Below are 14,124 nucleotides of genomic sequence, written 5' to 3'. Positions count from 1 at the left end.
TAGCAGTGATAGAAGAAGATCCCAAGGTTATGGACAAGGCTATGGAAGGTCACATAATTATGGCCAGAACTATGGTAGAACAAGCTTTGACAGAGGTGAATTATAAGAGAGACCATAATGCGAACTCTACAACAAAATTAGGCATACAGCAAGAAGTTGCTGGTTCAGATATAAGAAAGATCAGTAAGAAGTTGCTAGAGGAGCAGGGAATAGTTCACATGTTTTCATGTCCACATGTTGATCAACATAATGGTACAGTTAAAAGAAAGCATCGACATGTAATGCAGATGGGACTAACCATGTTGGCACCAACATCTTTACCAATCAAGTTTTTGGGAGAAGCCATTACAATAGCTGCTCAACTAATCAACATACCGCTTACACCAATCTTGAATGGAGTGTCACCAAGTCACCAACTGAGAAACTACTTGGGAAAAGCCCATCTTATGAGAGTCTGAGGGTTTTGGGTGCTTATGCTTCCCTCACCTAAGACCTTATAACAGAAATAAATTGAACTTTAGGTCCTCTCCTAGTGTTTTTCTTGGGTATGAAACCAATCACAAAGGCTACAAGTGCTTGAAAACTTCTGGTAAGGTGATTACCACCTAGGAATATGGAGTTTGAAGAAAGTAGATTTCCTTTCAAAGAGGTAAGTTTTGGTTTTGTTACTAATTCTGAAGAAAGAATGCAAAGTGAGAAAGTCATCTACATTCCAAGAATTCCCATTATTTCCTCCTCCACAACACAGTTTTAGCTGACTCAGAGACCCCTAATATTTCTGCAAGCTCAATTTCCCACACCACAAGCCAGCGAATTTCAAATTCTCTTAAGTCACACCAGCTAATTTTTGCACAACCTCCCTTAGTCACTAGGCCAATTATAGCACCAGCCACTTAATTAATGCAATTTATAACCACTCAACAGCAAACCTCTATAGCCAGCCCTATTACTTTACACCCAACAATTACTTCACACTCAACACACATTGCTCCTTCAGATATTCCAATTGCAATTCTAATCTTAGACTTGGAGATTGTTCTTCCTTATACTAATACTAATGAACCTCAGCCTTTATTCACCAACAACCACCCAATGGTTATTTGAAGTAAAGCTGGAATCTACAAGCCCAGGGTATTTTAAGCATGTGTTGAGCCTCGAACAGTGCATCACGCTTTAACAGATCCCAAATGGAAGCAAGCTACGGATGCTAAATTTGCAGCATTATAAAAGAACAATACCTAAAAACTTGTCTTTACCCAATTGGCAAAGAAACAATAGATAGTAAATGGGTGTTTCAATTGAAGTATAATACAGATGGTAGCTTGCAAAAACACAAAGCGAGACTTGTAGCTCAGGAATTCTCACAAAGACCAAGTTTTGATTTCATTAAAACCTATAGTCCAATTGTTAAACCAACCTCAATTAGAATTGTTCAATCCTTGGATCTAGCTAAATCGTGATTTATAAGACAATTCGATGTCAATAATGTATTCTTGCATGGTGAATTAACTAAAAATATTTATATGAAATAGCCACGAGGCTACACAATTGGGAATGGTACTCTAGTGTGCAAGCTTACTAAGGCACTATATGGGTTGAAATAAGCTTCGAGGGCATGGTATTTCAAACTCTCAATAGCTCTGAGAAACCTAGGATTTGCTGCTACAAAATTGGATGTATCAGTTTTTGTATAACAAGTTTCAATTACTTATAGCCTTATCTATGTTGATGATATACTCATCACAGGAAGTTTGCAAGAGGTCATTACTGAAGTAACACAATAGTTAAACTTAGCCTTTGTTCTAAAGAATATAAGGGATCTGGACTATTTTCTTAGTGTACAAGTCACTAGGATAAGGAATAGAGGGATGTTGATGTCCCAAACCAAATATATTCAGGCATGATTGGCTGTAAGTGTAAAATCCAGTAAATTAATAAATAATTAACTAATAAATTAATTATAAGCCAAAAATTTAAAAAATTAAATTTTATAATTTGAAAAATAAAAATATTAAAATACAAAATAAAACACTAATTTTAACAGGTTGAACTGGTTGAATCAATTGAACCAGATTCATATTAAGTCGAAGACCCAATATATATAACCCAAACACAGCCATTTCTCCCTTTTCATTTTTGCAATTCATGCTGAGAGAGAGAGAGAGATTGAGGAAGAACCCTAAACCCTTATCACATCAAACTTCAATTCCTCCTAACTTTCAATTTGAAGGTCTGCCGCATCGTTTGTGGCCACACGTTTATCTCGCCGAACTCTTCAATTCTATCTGAATAAAGTGGTAAGGATCTCTGAATTTCATATCCAATTCTCCATTCCCTTCATTTATATGAATTTGGTTTGGGTATTGAAAGATTTTTATGATTTTGGTAGTTTAGATGCAATCTAGCATTGGGTAATTGTTAGGTTTCGTCCCAATCATCAGTGGGTAGGGTAAAAAACCACTAAACCCTTGTGAATTGATGAATTCGTAAATTCTAGTGTTTGATTTTGGTACATTGTATAAAATTAGATTGAATACATGTGAATTAGAGCCAAATTGGTGAATTGGAGTACTTGGAATAAAATTTTGGTGGCTGAAACTTATTGGATTTGATTCGGAGTCTTGGACGCTTGAATTGTGGTGTTTTGAGTTTAAAAAAAATGTCAATGTATAATTTCAGTTTCTTTTAGTTAATAATATATAATGCTGTGTAAAATTTAAACTAGTAGTACTTAAAATATGTTTAAATTATAAAAATTGGTTAATTGATGAATAAAAATTATTAAATTTGGTGTTAAATGTGTAAATTGTGAAATTAGTGATTTTGTGAATGAGATTGTTAAATGAGATTGATGTTAAAGATTAAAGTTAATAAAGTGAAATTAGATGTGATAATAATAATTGTGATGTTGCTGGCAATTGTTGGTGTTATAAATAGTGACCACTAGTATATATAAAATATTTTTTCTCTACCACCTCAATATATCAAATCTATTAAAATATATCAAATCTATTAAAATTTTTTCTTACGTCATCTTTTAAACATTTATCTATCTCATTTTTATTGAGTTCACTTGGCTTTATTTTCTGTGTTTGCTTTTACTTTCTCAAAGAATCTTTATTCATAATGCTATCATGGTCACTTATCTCTAAACTAGAATTTCGTTCAATATCTAAAGAAAAGTTAGCATTTTGAGGGTTCGCTAATTTTGCCTCCAAATACTAATTTTTTTCTACACATATCCTTCCAATTCCTAATTTTTTATCATCATCATTCAATCATAATTTTTCTGTACAAATTAAATTGGAATTGAGAAGCTCAAGTTATCGCCACTTGATATAGACTAATAGTTATTATCAAACAATTAGAAAAAGTTTGAATGGTTAATATGTACAAGTTGAAGAAAGTTCCTTGAAGCAAGAATGTTACTGCGGGTTGGTGAAGTAATGCACTGCTTTATGTCATTTTTAATAATTAAGAATGATTATTTTATTATTTGTATTAGCATGTTATCTTATCTATAAAATGGCATGAAAGCTTTTATACTTTGAGATTTTTTCATATGAATGAAAATGTGTTAAGTTGTTTAATTTTTTTTAAAATGTATTATTGGTGAGTTAGAAGCCAAAAATATAGTAGTGCTATTTATATGAGTAAGTAATTTTGAGGTAAATTAATAATGGATTTTATACAACCAACATGAGTTGGTCGAGTGGTCAGCTCACTCGTTCGCTTAAGCAAGTGTTGGGAGTTCGAACCCCACCTTGTACATGCAGCAACTCATTTCCGCACATGATACGTATATACCAGAATTTGAAATAAGATTCTCGTGTGCTTCCATAATTGAAAGTCCAGGAGGGAACTAATTTGCTGCGTCCTGAGACACAAAATTAGGAAACCGGTCACAAAATCAAGAAAGCCTTATAGGTGATATACAGTAAATGTGAACAGAAGAGCCACTATCATAGGACATGTAAAGGAACACCAACAAATTCAAATTTGACAAAAAAAAAAAAAAGCCAAAGCAATAACCAAGTGAAAATCAATCAGAACAAACCCCTGCAAATCAGAACTCAGAACAGGTAAAAATTGTGTTGTTTTGGTTAGCATACTCTATGTGAAGTCTTTTGTGCCTAAGCCAACATAAGTGATATGTTAACCTTTTTTAAATTGCACAGAATTCGGATGGAGTTCAATCAAATGGAAGCAACAATCTGGCTGGGGAACCTCTGGACCCACTGGTATACCCACCTCCTCATTTTTGTATTAGGTATTTTGATCCATTTGAAACTGATATGGACTAAAACCAACTATTGTGTTGTACTTTATAGGCTAAAGCAAAAAACGAAAGAAAAAGGTGCCCAAGCTCAGGAGTACACCTGCTGTAATCCAAGAACCAAGAGTGAAGATCAAACTCTTACAGTTTGCACCACCACAGATAGACGTAATATTAATTGTCATATTGTTTATACACTCCAAAAATTTATAGCCCAATCTATCAAAATAAAAATTATTGTTCAGTTTTGCTTTTGGGTTTGGATATCAATGCTGACCCCTCCGTGTATACTAGCCCAAATACTCCACTTCAGGGATCACAATTTAGAGTCAAGCAATCAATAACTAGGCCACTAGCACCTCCAATTCAACACAATCCAGTCACCCGTCCATTAATGAATCATACCCTCCAACAGACCAAACCCTTATCCACAAGACCACTTACTCAGGAGCAACAACACACCAATGAATCAAGTAGTAAGGAACCGCAACAACTACCTTCAAATTTTTTCCCATACCAAACCTAAATGTACCCCCGAGATTCAAGCCAAAACATGCCTTTAGGCCACCAAAGCAGAAATGATGAACTGATGTCCATGGTTACAAAGGATCTGTTGTTTTTTTTTTTTTGTTATGCATCTTGGATGTCTGCTAGTCTGAGACCTTTTGTTTAATATTATGGAATATGTAACAGACTTGGTTATTGTTTTTTGGGTGTATCCATTTAGATGCAACATGTGTTCCTGTTTCGTGCTGAGCTATCAGCGGACTAAACTATGCCTATGTGCATAGAATTATGAATGTAATTACTATGTCTTTGGAAAGCTATCAGCAGACTAAATTATGCCTATGTGCATAGAATTATGAATGTAATTACTATGTTTTTGGAAATATATCATTCTCCAGGATTTCATAGTTCCAAATCTCTTGCACAAAATTATATTATCATTAATGCAACAAAGTCACAATCTATTCACATAGAATATGCAATTATAGGGGCATAACAATCCATTTATCAACCCTAACCATACATCAATGATTGCAATACAATATCTATATCCCAAACTACAAGATACTTCACTGTTGCTAATGAAATTAACATGGCTAGCATAACAGAGACTATGAACTGATTACTCCATTTCTTTGATTTTCCTTCAATTCCCAAATCAACCTTCTATATGCCAGTTGCTCCAATCTGTTTTCTAGCATCATCATTCTTCTTTCAACATCACTATCTTTCTCATGCCCAACATGACAAGAAATCAACTCGTCCAGCCACACGAAATAGTTGCAGTGAGGTCGTTCCGTCTGTAATTTCATTTATTATGAACATAATTTGTTAAAGAACACAAGCAAACTTAAATCTAAGAATCAAACATGGAGGAACACTTACATGTTCATAGCAACAACCAAGGAAAATTCTGTCTGGGTTCTTGACAGTTCCAGATCCTTGGATGATCGCATAAGTTCCACACTTGCATTTAGGGTGCTGAAACTTCACCTTCTTCCCCCCACTTGCATTACTACTCGAACCCATCCTACTATTCTGCACAATGACCGAAGGGGGGAGTGTCTCCTGATATTTGGAGTTACAATATCATGATCCACGGCTTGTGCAAAAGTAAAATGGTCAAATCAGGCCTTCGAACTCTTCGACATAATGTGTTCGAAGAACTTGGTTCCTGATGAGGTAACTTTCAGTATGCTAATTGATGGCTTGGGAAAATCAAGGAGAATCGATGATGCTTTTGAGCTTTTTTCAAAAGATGCAAGATAGAGGTCATCCATCTGATATAGTGACTTTCAACATTCTTATAAATGGCGTGTGAAAAAATGGATGTGTAAAATCCATCGATCAAAATATTGTATGTCCAAGTGTTTGGATTATAGCCTTTAGTGGAAAGATGTTCAAAAATCTCTTTTGCATCCTTAATTCTTCCATTTTTTCACAGGCCATCTATAAGAATGTTGAAAGTGACTAAATCAGCTGGATGACCTCCATCTTGCATCTTTTGAAGAAGCTCAAAAGCTTCATCGATTCTCCTTGATTTTCCCAAGCCATCAATTAGGATACTGAAAGTTACCTCGTCATGAACCAAGTTCTTCGAACACATTATGTGGAAGAGTTCGAATGCCTGATTGACCATTTCACTTTTGCACAAGCCGTGGATCATGATATTGTAACTCCAAATATCAGGAGACACTCCCCCTTGGGTCATTGTACGGAATAGATATTTTACCTTATTTACCTCGTTAAGCAAAAAATATCCATCCATTAAGCTGTTATAAGTAAGGTTCTGAAGTCACTAGTTCACTGGTCCAATCGGTCTAACAATGGTTCAACCAAAAAAACCGTTCTATAATAAAATAATAAATAAATTATAAATAATCATTCGAAAATATCTTTCAAATTTAAAATCCTACATAAAATATCACCAACAAAATGTAATTAATCATCAAAATATGCAAAAACTTGCTATAAATTTGTTGACAAATAACATAATCATACTTCCATTAAAAATAATGGGATTGAATTGCAGTACAGAAGGTAAAGATAGAAAATATTGTCTTAATGTAGTTGAGCCAAAAAGTAAAACAAAACAGGCCCTTTTAGTAATAAAAAAGACGCAAAATGTTTCGCTGAAGGAATAAAAAAGCAAATCTACAGACCAATATATACGGATTAAGTACCAGATTGAATCTTTGGAGAAACTTACATTCATTATGTGCTTATAAATATCATTGACAGCCTTCTCTGTTATTCCTCTCATTGTATACGTCTTTCCACTGCTAGTTTGTCCATAAGCAAAAATAGTTGCTGCAACAAATATGCATGCAATCATTTGGTCATTCATAGGTCACTAGCAGAGGCACAAGTTACAAGGGTGATCAGGGCATAAAGCTACAAAAAATAAATACATTACCATTAATGCCCATCAATGCAGATAAAGCCACATTCTTTACCCCTTCTTCATACACTGCCTCAGTTAAAAAAGCAGGGCCAAAAACTTTGTCTACAAGAACACATTGACAAAAATAAATAATACTAATAAATAAATAAAGCGAGGACATCAAATTATGAAGGAAAGTATGAATTTATCTGATACCAAAGGTAAACGATGCTGGTTGAGCAGCACGTTCGTTTGCGGGCGGTTTATACACAATCATAAAATCATCAATGCAATCCCATGCCACCTGATCCTTACTCCTTAGCCAATTGTTCTTTTCTGTTTAAAGAACATAGCCTTACAGTAACTACAATCTTCTCCTCTGTCTCTAGGCCCTCCTGGGGTTGATACCGGTGTCCTATCTATCTTTGAAGCTGGTGTTCCAGGTGCTCTGATAATCATCATCTAGATAAATCATAGTTATGAAATTATCAGAAATATGGACCCGATTGTTTTGGGCTAAAGTGACCATGATGCACTTTACACTAAAAATCAAGAGTAGATAATTATACACTCTTAGTTGATAACTTTATACACAAGTTCAAGCAACTTTATAACTGTAAGCATAAAATTTCAACTCTACTGAAATTAAAAAACTCTATTCTACTGAAGTAAAAAACAAACTGAAACTGACAGAACCAAAAATTTCAAATTATAATATGATATATGACAATAATATAGGACTGATTCACTGCAGCATGCTCAAAACTCAAATGCTAATGAGTTTTTAAATCCTTTTCTAAAAAGATAACTCCATCAACAAGTCGCATAAATTTACTTTTAAAAGAAATTATCTAAAAAAATTAAATTAAATAAGTAAATAAAAGACAGAAGCAAGTAGGAAAAGTTTCATACTAAGGACTAAACTCGGAAAAGGAAAGATCCAATGATCACAGTTTTAATTCAATTTTTACATTAATTTAAGCATAAACCAAGCAAAATAGGAAAGTAAAATTATGGAAACAACTCCATCAACAAATAATAAACTCCAGTAATTCAGCAAATAAAGAAACACGAGCACAGCACTCACATCAACCTCTGTTGGATCACAAGTTGAGTAATTTTCTCCAATGGAAAGAGTGCAAAGCCTTGTAGCAGCCAATTAGGGCAAGAATCTGTAGCGAGTAAAATATAGGCCAAGGCCTAATTAGGATAGTTTAATTACTAATTGATTTACTATAAATAGAGAGAGTAAAAATGTAACAGGGAAGGAATTAAGTAATTTGTATCTTTTTCCTTTTCTGGAATTCCATCAATGGAATTATCTCTCTCCCTCTTAATTCTCTCTAAATTCCCTCTGTTTGATTAATTCTTTCTCTATTCAATTTTTTTCTCCAACAATGGTGCTTTCATTGACCACTCTATCTAATTTTTGGAATGGTTTGACGGACTCAAACATCATCCAAACTATCACAGCTTATGCAAATTTTGTTCATATGCATGATCATGAAATTTTGCTGCATTGCTTCATCAATGGGCTACAGATCCAGGTTCATAGAGAAGTTGTCACTGAAAATCCAAAATCTCTTCTCTGTGCTTTATCTTTGGCAAAATTTTATGAAAAACAATTTGCAAATCAAGGTTCAGATTCATCAGGGACTTCAACAACAACCACTTTCGATTTTCATGTTCAGCCACAGCAACAACAAGAAGACTCAACAGAATCTACAGAGCAAGCAGAATTTCAAATCTCAGATCAAGAAATCCAATCAAAACTTACCACTGATCCAACCAATCACAGCCTCTGGCCCATACGAATCAACTCAACCTCCGGCCTGATTCAAAATAAATCACCGCTATTATCAATCCACCATCAAATACTCAAGATAGAAATCATTCACAAGCACAAACAAATACAAGGCAAGCACATTTAAAGAACAGTTACAACAAGTATCACTGTTACCAGTTAAACAGAATTCATCGCAAACCAAAACACTTAAGCACACCCAAACAAAGCAAACAAATGCAACATGCATGCCTGCCCTATTAGCCGTGAGCTCACATGTTAGTTACTTTGCCGTGAGCTCTTGAAAACCAGTGGTTGGGACACCACCTCGATCCCCACCTGGTGAGCGGACACCACCTCGATCCCTACCTGGTGACCGGTACACCACCACGATCCGCACCTAGTGAGCAGTACACCACCACGATCCCCACCTGGTGACCGTACACCACCACGATCCTCGCAAGACTTTCAATTGAAAAACACACCCGTGAGCGGCACGGTAAATAACCACGATCCCCACAAACATTTTCACAACCCGTGGCGGTAAACAACCATGATCCGCACGTCCATCGCGACGCTGGACAAGCGGTACACCACCACAATCCTTGCCAGGTCAAAGCTCACATTCAAAACCACAAACTTCTAAAATATTGACCCAGAGCAAGTGGGACTAAGCCACAACCCTTGCGTACTGCCCAAGTGTTTTAAATATCAAAATCTCTCTTTAATAACAATTCAAATCCATTTCCCTTTCATAAAACTCCTTTTCACCAAAACAAAAGTCTCAAATCAACTTTATTTTCAAGTTGAATACTTTTCCAAAGAAACAAAATCATCTTGCCATACTAAATCGAAATCAAATAATACGATTCTTAAACCAAATTTTCTTTTAAATAACGCCTCAAACAAAATCTCAAGGTTTTATAAAAATTCTAGCAACATCTCCCCTTAAACTTAGACTTTGCCATCTTTCCCAGGCCCCAACCAAACTATTTATCAAACTCTTCTCAACCATGTCCGGTATTAAATCATTCTAAAATCAAATTATTTTCATATCTCAAATCATTTCCAATTTTCAAAATCATTTCCGATAAATCAACAAAACTAATTCTAATATCAAAATATTTACAAGTATCAAATTATTTTAGCAACTACCAATTTAACAAAATAAATCAATAAAAATCAAAATTCTCAATGACTCTAACCCAATCAAGAAACCAATATAACTATCAAGCGACCACTTCAACAACAATCAACCAGGTAAGCAATTACATTTATTCAAAGCAACTCAGTTCAGTCCATAAGACTTACGAAATCATAAAAATATATTTTTCGCATTAATATCAACTCGTAACAATTCTTAAAAGTAAAATAAGTTTAAGAAAAGCGCCCCTACCTTGATTGCCACTTGATTACGCAACAAAACCCTTAAAACTCTGATTTCGCAGCTAAGACGTCTAATCCGACCATCCCCACAGTCAGCAAACAGTCATCAAACGCGCCATGCAAGACCCGAAACTCAATCCTATGACATCAACATTGCAAAATCCTTAATAACTTATAACAGAATGACAACGGTAAGGTTTTTTGAAGCAGAGACACTTACTGTTCCAAAAAAAAAACCAAGAACAGAGCAGCGGCAGCTCCGGTGACGACTCTCAGAGAGCAGAACGATGACAGAGCTGCGACGAACTCCATCAGTGGTGGCTTTGACCACCGCGACCCCAAACAGCGGTGACAGCGACCTCTGGCGGCGACGGTTCCCCCTCCTTCGCGACGGCGAGTTTGGCGGCGACCAGGAACGTGAAAACAACCACGGCAGTAGCTCTTTCTTTCCCCTCCTCGGCGACGGCGGCACAAGCGACGGCGATTCCTCCTCCTCCGCGACTTCGTGCGACACTCTTCCTCAAAGCCCGTTTCGATCTCCCTTTTCTTCATCTCAGTTCGGCAGCTTCGTGGTGGCAGTGGTGGCAGGACACGACGACTCGACGATTTGGCGGCAGCGGTGACCTCTCTTTCTGCCGGCGACGCTCCTCCGTTTCTCCCTCTCTCTCTGCGTGGGTGGCTGGCGCGACAACAAGGGAGGGTGAGGGAGGTGTGTGAGGCTAAGTGTGGGTGTCGTGAGGGGGAGTCCGTGCGTCTGTGTGCTGCGGTGTGGAGTCTTTGGGAAGGGGGTGGCGGCTGAAGGAGTGAATAGTGGATAGTGAGCGAATGTTAGAGTAACATTAGGGTCAGGGTTTGTCAATATTAAGGGAGCAAACGTAATTTTTAATGTTTAATAAAATTAGGATAACAAATAATTAAAAATTAATTTTAATCTAACAATTATTATATATATAAGAATATTATTTGTTTATTAATTTATAAATTATTTTTTAATAAATATTATAATTCAAGAATTAAAGATATATCTCTCTTTATTTATAAAAATTAAAATATTAAATTATTAAATCTCACTTATTTAAATTAAATCCTATAAAATTGTTATTATTTTATAATTACTAAACTTTATAATTTAAATATAGAAATTATCCAATAATTATGAAAGTAGATACAAATTTTAATTTAATCATCAAATTTTGATTTAATTATCTTTAATAAAATAACTTCTGAAATTAAGGTCTTTAATAAATAAATAAATTAAAATTGACTCATAATAAATTTTTTTAAAAGTTTTGGGTCTTACACTTTCAATATTAATATTAACTCGTTTTAATAGGTATAAATTTAATTAAAATTCTTTCCTCCTTTCATACTCATCTCTCCTTATATTTATTATATAAATCAATATTTTACTTCACACATATTTTTTATCTCCTCCCACATAATCTCATGTTTCTCTTCTTTCTCCTTCTTCACTCTTGCTAATTTTTTAAACAACTCGAATTTAGTTGATGACCATAATTTTTATTTTTATTATTTCTTAATTTGCTAAATATGTACTAGGCGATTGTGTGAATGTATTATTATATAGTGTCTTTGTCGTCTATATATCACTTCTTTTTTCTTTCAACCATTTATATTTTTTTAATATCACTTAGATATAATAATATTGTTCAAAATATATGTTGTCACGATTCATGAAAAATAATGCACTTTTTTTTCTTTTTGTTGATTAATAATATTAAATCATATATAAATTACTAAATAAATATATTGTACAATATTTTTTACAAATTAACTTTCAAGTTTAATATTAACTTATATATTATCCAATCTAATCCTAAACAATATAGTGCTTTAAATATATATATTATATGGTATAATTAATTTAGTTATTTGCACATCACGCATCTCAATCTTGTTAATTCGTGCAGTGGCCAATTTTTTTTCAAACAATATGTAGCATATGGACAAATTTTGAAAGGGTTAAAATTCAATTTCTAACAGCTTGGCCTCTACTATATAGATAGTACTCATCTAAAAATTGGATCATGCAAAAGAGAGCATTCATAATACACTAACTAATCTTTGTTTTCATCTTTTTTTTCGTTGAGCTTACTTGGAATATTCTTGTTTTATTTTTATTTTTTTTTTTTGAACAAAAAGTATGTAGAAATTACTCTAATATGTTAGTTAGTTACATTGGTTATACTACCTAACCACCTTCTATATTTAGAGTGTTGAGTTGTCAATTCTGTCACACTTGCAACTGTGTATATATAATTTATATACGCTATCATTCAACTTGTAATAAATGTTTTTAGCAACTCAGATGCAGATGCTAACTTTGGACTCTGCTATCTTTTCTCTGAACCCTCTCTTTCTCTGCTCCCTTTACTAGTTTTAGTTTTCAACTATCATCTGATACGTTTCATGGTATCAGAGTTTACAAGTTCGATGGATCCAAGTTGAACACTTTCTGTAGATATGATAAACTCCTGAGGCTCAGTTTCAACAATGATCTTTCCTGGTTTTATTATAACTCTGATCTATATGAAACTTGATAACAATAATTTCTTGCAATGTATATACCAAGCAAAAGCGATGATTGAAGGTAACGATTTATTAAGTCATGTCTTTGGAAATGAAATACCATAGCAAATATTGGTGAACGGTGAGATTAATGCATAATTTTAAAGATGGAAAAGGCAAGATGCTCTATGAAAATCATGGTTACTGGCTTTAGTGTCAGAGAATTTACTACAAGAATGGTTGGATGTACCTACACATTTCAGATCTGAAACAGGTTAAGAAATTATTTTTCTTCGCAAATTAAGGCTAGAGTGATGCAATTGAAGAACAAATTGAGCAATACTCGAAGAAGAGACTCGGTAAATGAATATGTGCTTCTATCAAAGGAACAATTGATGCTCTAGTGAATGTTGCGGATAGTGAGTGAAAGTGATCATATGAATGCGTGGTTTGACTGAAGATTATACTCCATTACTTACTTCGTTGCTGACAAGACCACAAGGTATCACTGTTTGTGAGTTAAAGACTATGTTGCTAGCTCAGGAAAACATGTTAGAAAGGTTTAGAAAGCTTGATCTAGAGTTTATTCAAGCAAATATGGCTCACTCTAGGTTCAACAATCAATTTTCTACTCAACAAAGTGATCAAGAACAGTTTAAAGCAAACATGGTTCAACGAGGAAATTTTAGAGGATGTTTTAGAGGAAGAGGTAGATTTTTTTAGAGGCGGTAGACAAGGCATGAACTATGGAAGAGACCAACAGTCACAATTTGCTTTTGATGCAAATTTTGAGAGAAGCCAGCAGTTACAGTTCAGCAGTGACAGAGGAAGATCTCAAGGTTATGGACAAGGCTATGGAAGGTCATAGAATTATAAACAGAGCTATGGTAGAGCAAGCTTTGACAGAGGTGAATCACAAGAGAGGCCACAATGTCAACTCTGCAACAAAATTGGGCATACAACAAGAAGTTGCTGGTTCAAATATGAAAAAGATCAGCAATACTCACATGGTTATGTAGAGAAATCAATGAACCAACCAAGGGCTAATTTTACAAGTTTTTTAGCAAAACCGTCTACAATTCATGATACAGCCTGGTACCCAAACTCAGAGACCACACATCATATAACTACTAATCCACAAAATCTTGCTAAGAAAGAAAGCTATGAAGGAAATAATCAAGTAGTGGTTAGTGATGGAATAGGTTTGAGCATTAATTGTGTTGGAAAAACCTCATTTAAAATTTATTTGAGCTCTAAAAA

At 34.5% G+C, this 14,124-nt stretch overlaps 1 protein-coding gene and 1 long non-coding RNA gene across 10 annotated transcripts; one reads left to right on the top strand and one right to left on the bottom strand.

Moving 5' to 3' along the window:
• The first annotated feature begins 2,126 nt into the window (after positions 1 to 2,126).
• LOC112802263 (uncharacterized) lies at positions 2,127 to 5,103 on the top strand. 2 transcript variants are annotated; one of them, XR_003202256.3, is made up of 4 exons: positions 2,127 to 2,297; positions 3,856 to 4,082; positions 4,179 to 4,241; positions 4,332 to 5,103. It is a non-coding gene; the product is annotated as an uncharacterized lncRNA (long non-coding RNA). The 2 variants fall into 2 exon arrangements; XR_003202255.3 differs by having other exon boundaries at positions 2,147 to 2,297; positions 3,851 to 4,082; positions 4,332 to 4,524.
• An 80-nt stretch (positions 5,104 to 5,183) lies between these two features.
• LOC140184741 (kinesin-like protein NACK1) lies at positions 5,184 to 11,195 on the bottom strand. 8 transcript variants are annotated; one of them, XR_011882316.1, is made up of 10 exons: positions 10,556 to 11,195; positions 10,346 to 10,474; positions 8,944 to 8,998; positions 8,254 to 8,338; positions 7,383 to 7,628; positions 7,200 to 7,289; positions 6,993 to 7,093; positions 6,500 to 6,632; positions 5,669 to 5,851; positions 5,184 to 5,583 (listed from the first exon to the last, which is right to left on the bottom strand). XR_011882316.1 is itself a non-coding variant. In XM_072237606.1 (8 exons), the coding sequence occupies exons 5-8, from the start codon at positions 7,441 to 7,443 to the stop codon at positions 6,615 to 6,617; spliced, it is 270 nt and encodes an 89-aa protein (XP_072093707.1). In that variant the 5' UTR covers positions 7,444 to 7,628; positions 8,254 to 8,338; positions 8,944 to 8,998; positions 10,346 to 10,474; positions 10,556 to 11,195; the 3' UTR covers positions 6,465 to 6,614. The 8 variants fall into 6 exon arrangements, 1 of the variants encoding a protein (XP_072093707.1); XR_011882317.1 differs by having other exon boundaries at positions 6,500 to 6,603; XR_011882319.1 differs by lacking the exon at positions 5,184 to 5,583 and having other exon boundaries at positions 5,703 to 5,848; positions 6,498 to 6,603.
• Between the last annotated feature and the right edge of the window lie 2,929 nt (positions 11,196 to 14,124).

This window comes from Arachis hypogaea, chromosome 5 (genome assembly GCF_003086295.3).
Source record: "Arachis hypogaea cultivar Tifrunner chromosome 5, arahy.Tifrunner.gnm2.J5K5, whole genome shotgun sequence".
Taxonomy (NCBI): Eukaryota; Viridiplantae; Streptophyta; class Magnoliopsida; order Fabales; family Fabaceae; genus Arachis; species Arachis hypogaea.
Note: the sequence above shows the minus strand (reverse complement) of the source record. Positions and strands in the feature narration are given on the sequence as shown.

What these genes read in the sequence shown, in the direction of transcription:
- LOC140184741 (XM_072237606.1), bottom strand. Translation starts at nt 7,443, where the DNA reads ATGATTGTGTATAAACCGCCCGCAAACGAACGTGCTGCTCAACCAGCA. An exon ending in ACCAGCATCGTTTACCTTTG is followed by an intron (nt 7,290 to 7,382) that starts GTATCAGATAAA and finishes GTGTTCTTGTAG; the next exon opens with ACAAAGTTTTTGGCCCTGCT. An exon ending in TGCATTGATGGGCATTAATG is followed by an intron (nt 7,094 to 7,199) that starts GTAATGTATTTA and finishes TATTTGTTGCAG; the next exon opens with CAACTATTTTTGCTTATGGA.